This window comes from Arachis ipaensis, chromosome B01 (genome assembly GCF_000816755.2).
Source record: "Arachis ipaensis cultivar K30076 chromosome B01, Araip1.1, whole genome shotgun sequence".
Taxonomy (NCBI): domain Eukaryota; kingdom Viridiplantae; phylum Streptophyta; class Magnoliopsida; order Fabales; family Fabaceae; genus Arachis; species Arachis ipaensis.
Genome location: NC_029785.2, coordinates 4,494,807 through 4,501,643, shown reverse-complemented (window position 1 = coordinate 4,501,643; position 6,837 = coordinate 4,494,807). Strand labels below are relative to the sequence as shown.

Here is a 6,837-nt window from a genome sequence, read left to right as displayed (position 1 = left end):
AACAATTTTTATGAATTTCATATGACAAATAGTATTTTGAAAAAGAAAGTTATGCACCGAATTTTTTTCATATTATTATTATTATATATAGTAGAAGTACATATTAAAATTTAAAAAATAATTGTTACTGGCTGTCTCTCTCGAGCCACCCCATTTCATACAAAGCATATTTAAATGTCATAATGTGGATGTAGCTTTTTTTATTTTATTTTATTATTTGTTTATTGATTCAAAAATGTTGCACAATTTTTGTTATTAGAGGGTTTTGACTTATAAAGCTATTAAGCTCTCTCATAGGCATACGAAGGAACATTCACTATAAAAAAAAATAAATTTCTTTAATGTTTCATTTATTTTGTCACCTTCCATTCATTAATATTTATATTTGTAAATAAAAAAAAGTCTTTGGATGAATGTCATAACATGTCTTTAATGTGATTACCTATTTGTCAAACAAAAAATAGGACATGCATGATGCAACAACATTACTAGCCTAAAATTCTCATCTCCCACTTACTTTCTTTTTTTTTTCAAATATTGTTTAAAAAAAAACATGCATTCTTATTTATCTTTATAACCAGTGCTAAAGAAACTAATTAATAATGTGCAGCCCAAATGAATGGAACAATGGAGTAACAGGAGTGACAAGAAAGAGTTGCTATGGCGAAACAGAACCAATAAGTGGAACATCAGCCACTGCATACCCAGGTGCTGAATATCCTGAGCAAATGAAGGTTATTGACATGGTCTTAAGAGACATGAAGAATCCACCTTCCCTTTTGGACATAACATTGTTATCCGCATTTCGAAAAGATGGCCACCCTTCCATCTACACCGGCGATTTGAGCCCTCAGCAACGATCTAATCCTCTTTACTCAGATTGCAGCCACTGGTGCCTCCCCGGCCTGCCGGATACTTGGAATGAATTGTTCTACACTGCTTTGTTCTACTAAACATTTTTCAGCCGAAACCACGAAAAATCAGAACAGGTATCCTTGACAGGAGGCAATGTCGTTCGAGTTGAGAATATCTGCATCTTTCTGGGGTTGGCGCGTCGGATGAGAATGTTTTCCGGCGCACAAGACTCGGAGCTTGGAGCCGAGACCCCGATTAAGACGAGAATCGAGCATGTACTACTTGAATCAACCCTGGTGGTTAACTAAATTAGTTATATATGTTTTAGAAGCTTAATGATTAACAATACATTTTCCTTAGCTTCATTTTTTTCTTTTTTATAACCTTTAAATTAGTAGGTAAATGCCATTTATTTGGATGGTTGCATGATGGATAACTGTTTAATCTGTACAGATATTCTAGTGAAATGAGATAATTCTTTTTTCTTCATTATCCTATATTTCTATTCTGTTGGTGTAAAGAGAAAATTTCAGCACAAAAAAAAAAGAAATTCAAGTGCACCATTGCACCATTATGATGAAAAACATAATATGCTTCAACTAAGTTTTGTTGGTGATCCATGTACCATGTTACTCAAATAGTTGGACTTGCATTCAAGATTAACTGATAAGAAAAACACAATCTTTTCATCAAAATAATACTTAGTATACATTATAATAGTGTTCAAAAAGCATAAAAAAAAAAGGATAAGATATATAGATGGCACAACACTTGGGATATCTTGGTCTAAAGCCTTATACACAGTATATATAGCAATTGCTTGGACAAATTACATTGCAGGCAATGCAAAACTCTCATTTTGTGTTCACTACCACATAGGATCTTTGCTGTTATTTAAGAAACAAAATATCCTCTTGCCATATGGATCCTACTAGCTCTGAATGGCAACTCCAAGTGGAGAAATCTCCATCTTAGGTATGATCTTCTCTGGTCCTACGGCGGCTTTGGCCGAGTTGATTTGATTCTCATAGGCAGAATTGTGAACCCCAAGCGCGGCTCTTCCGGAAGGATCAAGGTTGTTAGACCATGCAGCATCCCACTCTACTGCTTTGGCTGTGCTACACGCAACACTCGCTCCTCCGGGAACTGTGAGCCTAGCCGAGTTCTGCAAAATTGAATCAAACAACACAATACAATAGATTTTCAATTAGCCCTTGTTGAAATCAATACATTTCATGGTGTCCCCTAGCATCAGGGTTGGTGGGGAACCAAATTAAGAAGAAATCTCGAATCTTATTTGTTCAGGAGATTCGATATATCAGTTACCTGAGGGAAGAACCTCTCAAAGATCATCCTATAGTAATATGCTTCTTTGGTGTTTGGTGTGTTGTGGGGGAAGATGTTAGCAGCATTGAGCATCATCTTATCAGTCACCTATAAGACAATATCAAGAACAATTAAATTACATGACTTAGCTCTAGAATTTTTTATTAAGAATTTCATGCATATAGTATAAGATTGGATTCATATTTACATGTTTTGCAGCATGTGCTTTAAGGCCATCAATCCAACTATAGCCAACTCCATCACTGAATTGTTCTTTCTGCCTATATAAAATGTGCTGCATGACATTCAAATTTCATTTTAGTTTAAAAAAAGAAAAGCTTTTCCAAAGATCTATGGAAACTTCATCAGATTGCAGATATTACCTTTGGCAGATAGGGGTGTTCTTCGTCGTCAAAGGCCTTCCTCAGAACCCATTTTTCGATGCGTCCTTCCTCCGGTTTTATCTGAAAAGGTCACACAAAAAATCCACTTCATAAAAAGTTATGAAACTTTTTTAAGTGATCATGAGTCGCAGCGCTCGTTGTGCATACCATTTTGTTCTCAGGATCTATATTCATCGCAACATTGATAAACTCCTTGTCCAAAAATGGTACTCTGGCTTCTAGACCCCAAGCATATGTTGATTTATTGGCCCTCAAGCAATCATATTTGTGAAGTGCCTTAATCTGGATTAACAAAAAAGGGTAAAAGAACAACATATATTAGTTAATCCTTTAACATCATGTTCTTGAAAACTTGATATATTCATAACTCATGAACTTGTTCAAATTTCTAAAGCAACAGATATTTTGAAACACGGGAAATATATCTTTTATATTATGATGACCTTGCGGCACGTTTCTTGGTGGAACTCCTCCTTGTTTGGTGCCTTGTGAAAGTAGAGATACCCTCCAAAGATCTCATCAGATCCTTCTCCAGAGATCACCCATTTGACGCCCAGAGATTTGATCTTGCGCGACATAAGGAACATGGGAGTGCTTGCTCTGATTGTGGTAACATCATAAGTCTCAATGTGATAGATAACATCTTCAATAGCATCTATGCCATCCTGCATCCACACCACATATTATGATTGAAATTATAATTCTTTGCATAAATTGAAGACACCCCAAAATTCTTAAGCATGGAAATATTTATGAATTATGATTATATATATACCTGGACAGTAAAGTGAAACTCATGATGAACTGTGCCTAGATAATCTGCAACTTCTTTTGCAGCCCTTAGATCTGGTGCTCCCTATTCAAAATAAGATAAGATGATTCAAGATCAAAAAAAGGAGTACTAAAGAGATACACACGTGTGCGCGCGCGCACACACATACCTTAAGGCCTACACAAAATGAGTGTAGTTTTGCTCCCCACTGCTTGGCAGCTTTCGTGCCGGCTAGGTGACGAGCCGTGATGGCGGCGACTAGGGAAGAGTCCAACCCTCCGGATAGCAGGACACCAAAAGGCACATCAGTCATCAACCTTTTTATGACAGCCTGAAATCGAAATCCATTTCATCAATACACGATACCAAAATTAAAAACATGATTAATCTTTTTGTGGATGATATGTACCATTTCAAAGGCATTTCTCAAAGCTAGAGGATCATAAGGTGCTGATGGAATAGCCTCAGAGAACCATGGAGGGTTGTACCATCTCCTAAATTCTCTATCTTTGCTTGAATACAAGTGACCCGGCGGAAAAGTCTCGAAATGTTCGCAATCATCATTCAATCCTTTCAGTTCAGACGCAATCCAAACAGAGCCTAAAACATATATATATTATGAAAATCGTCACAATTCAATTCAATTCGAACCAATTCAGAACAAAAAAGGGCAATCTCATGAACTTTACCATCTAGGCCCCAACCAATGTACAAGGATGTGACTCCAATGGCATCTCTTGCAACAAGAAAACTGTTGTCACGAGTATCCAACAGAACAAAAGAAAATATTCCATCAAGCATGTCCACAAAACCCTCTCCATGCTCCTCATACTAGAGAAAAAAACAAACAAGTCGATAAGAACAAGAAAGTCTAGTTTAATCATTGATTAATTAACAATAATAAATAAAGATGACTAACCAGGTGTGCAATAACATCACAGTCACTTTCGGTTCTGAAAGTGTGATTAGGAAGCTGTTTTCTAAGCTCTTCATGATTGTAAATCTCTCCATTCACCTGGTTTTCATTGGATCATATAATCATAAAAGGGGGGTTAGAATCATATTAGTGATAGAATTAGAAAGGGTAATTAAAAGTAATTACCGTGACAACAATGGACTTGTCTTCATTGTAAAGAGGTTGATCACCAGAAGCAGGATCAACTATGGCTAACCTTTGATGAGCCAAATAGTTGTCAGCATATTGGTGGAGCCCACTCCAATCAGGTCCACGGTGCTTCAATCTGTTACAACAACAACTTCACTCTCTTAAACATCAAACATGCAATAAATTTTCATTTCTAATCATAGAAAATTTGAAACGGAGAACTAATATTTTTCTCTTGTATTTGAATTAGTATTAAAATAAGTGATTCGTTGAGCAACTTTTACATAATTTCATTTTTTGCTTGCTTCATGGACAAATACATAATTAAACACCTCATCTTTATTTTTATTAAATTATTAAAAAATAAAAATTCAGGTACAATTAATTTTAAATAAAATTAATAATTAAAAATTATTAGATGATAATTTAATTAAACCTATCAAATTATTTAAGAATTTTTTACACCTAAGTTTTCATGTTATCGAAAATATCCTTTCCAAAAAAATCGTATCAGTCCGTCTTATCCAATCTGGTCAAAGCTCGCGAATTTAGCAAAACAGGTTTAGCAGATTTTTTTTTATATGGGTGGATTCAAATTCTCAAATTCACCCATTTTTTCGACCTATTTTAACGGAAATAGATCATTTTTAGTTTTTTTAACATTTAAAAAAATAAAGTGTGATCTTTTACCTTTAATTTTATAAGTGCGATCAAAATAAAAAAAATAATAAAAAATAAAATTAAACATTAGTTTTTATTTCCCCGGAGAAATCCATTTTCTATTTTAACCTAATATTTTAACCAAGTTTAATTTCTTCTATTTTGACTTTTTCCACCAAAATTGACCAATAATTGCATGGTTACTTTACTTGGACCCACACACCCCCACTTGTTTCTATATATCCTTACAGTAAGTAAGCAATAAAATTAAAATAATAATAGTACTCTTTCATAGTTTTCAACTTATCTTATCAAAGCCTTATAATAAGTTAAATCAGAAAGCTGGGAATCGAGTCCCAGCATATATATTGGAATAGTATCAATAATAATAATAATAATTTTACAATTTCAATTCTGACGTATATGCTTAGCCTTTTACTTTTAAAATATATTCCATGGAGTAAGAAGACACCACCATGACAGTTAAAACGAGGAGAAAATTAATTAAACCAAATTATTAAACCCCACACCATGACAAGAAAATAAATTAAACCATCAGTTTCAATTCTTCGCATATTTTCTTACTTCATAAACTCATATAATCTTTTTCTTTAGAACACTTTATTATCCAAAGTCGCGACCACAATTCAGTGCACTCAATCACCATGAACTTATATATAAACCGAAAAACATTAGAAAACTCTTTCAGGGTTCGGACATCAAACATTTTAGACCGTATTTAAAAGAATTTATTCACGTGAAAATGAAAATAACTAAGATTTAGATAAATATTATATTAAACAGTTTAATCAAAATTTGTATAATTAAAAAAAAGTATAATATAATAAAGTGTATATGCATGGAGAAGATGGAGAAAGAAGGATTTATTGGCATGCCTGCGAGAAAGCTCGAGAACCCGAACCCTCTTGGCTTGGGAGTCATCGGAGCAACCAAGAACAGCAAGGATGCCACACATTCTGAGAAAATTAAAGAAAGAGAGAGAGAAGAAAATGGGAAGATATTATTGAAGGAAAGAAAGTGAGAAACAGAGGGAACAACGGAGAACAACAACTGATAGCACTGGACGCAGTTTATTGAGTTTATTGTATTTCGCATCATCAGCCACGTATTTATAATGCAACCCCGTGGGGAGGGTTTGCACAAACGGCGTCGTTTTTCTTCTATTCTTTATTTTTTTCTTTTTTGTTATTTTTATTTATGCATCGTGCATGCATTGATTTATAACTTAATAGTTAAATCGTTTACAAACACATAAAATTAATTACTAAATTATGATTCAATTACTCATTTCATACTTATTAATTTATTGATTTGAGGTATTACATCATTCTTTTTTGTTTGAAAATTAGCTCATTACATCATTACTATAAGATGTAGCGTATATTCCAAATTAAAATACGAGTCATGCTATTATTTGATTATTATTTCTCTTGTTGAATATTTGTGTTGCTTTCTTCGCAATGGATTTTACCGGCAACCGGATGGTCCCTCCACACTCGACACCGGGACCACCGCCTTTTCCTCTTGTGCTGTGCCACGTGCTGTGACGTCGTTCGTTGTTTTCTATGATATTCTTTTTCTTTTTATAATTTACTCGTTAAAATGTTTAACATAAAAATATTTAATTATTTTCAAATATATTTATTAAATAATTAAATTTTTATTTATAAATAAATTTAATAATACCTTTAGAA

At 33.7% G+C, this 6,837-nt stretch overlaps 2 protein-coding genes across 2 annotated transcripts in view; one reads left to right on the top strand and one right to left on the bottom strand.

Annotated features, from left to right (window-relative positions):
- Positions 1 to 1,347, top strand: part of LOC107605424 (protein PMR5) — a gene marked incomplete in the record, with an annotated part of 6,267 nt that extends 4,920 nt beyond the window's left edge. The window contains 1 exon segment of the mRNA XM_016307337.2: positions 611 to 1,347. Within this exon segment, the coding sequence (XP_016162823.1) occupies positions 611 to 953 (343 nt within the window).
- On the bottom strand, positions 1,515 to 6,237 carry LOC107605337 (asparagine synthetase [glutamine-hydrolyzing] 2). The gene is made up of 13 exons (XM_016307226.2): positions 6,019 to 6,237; positions 4,460 to 4,598; positions 4,277 to 4,372; positions 4,047 to 4,188; positions 3,767 to 3,957; positions 3,527 to 3,688; positions 3,361 to 3,441; positions 3,029 to 3,250; positions 2,733 to 2,867; positions 2,565 to 2,645; positions 2,390 to 2,476; positions 2,182 to 2,289; positions 1,515 to 2,020 (listed from the first exon to the last, which is right to left on the bottom strand). Exons 1-13 carry the CDS (start codon positions 6,096 to 6,098, stop codon positions 1,787 to 1,789), a joined length of 1,758 nt encoding a protein of 585 aa, XP_016162712.1. The 5' UTR covers positions 6,099 to 6,237; the 3' UTR covers positions 1,515 to 1,786.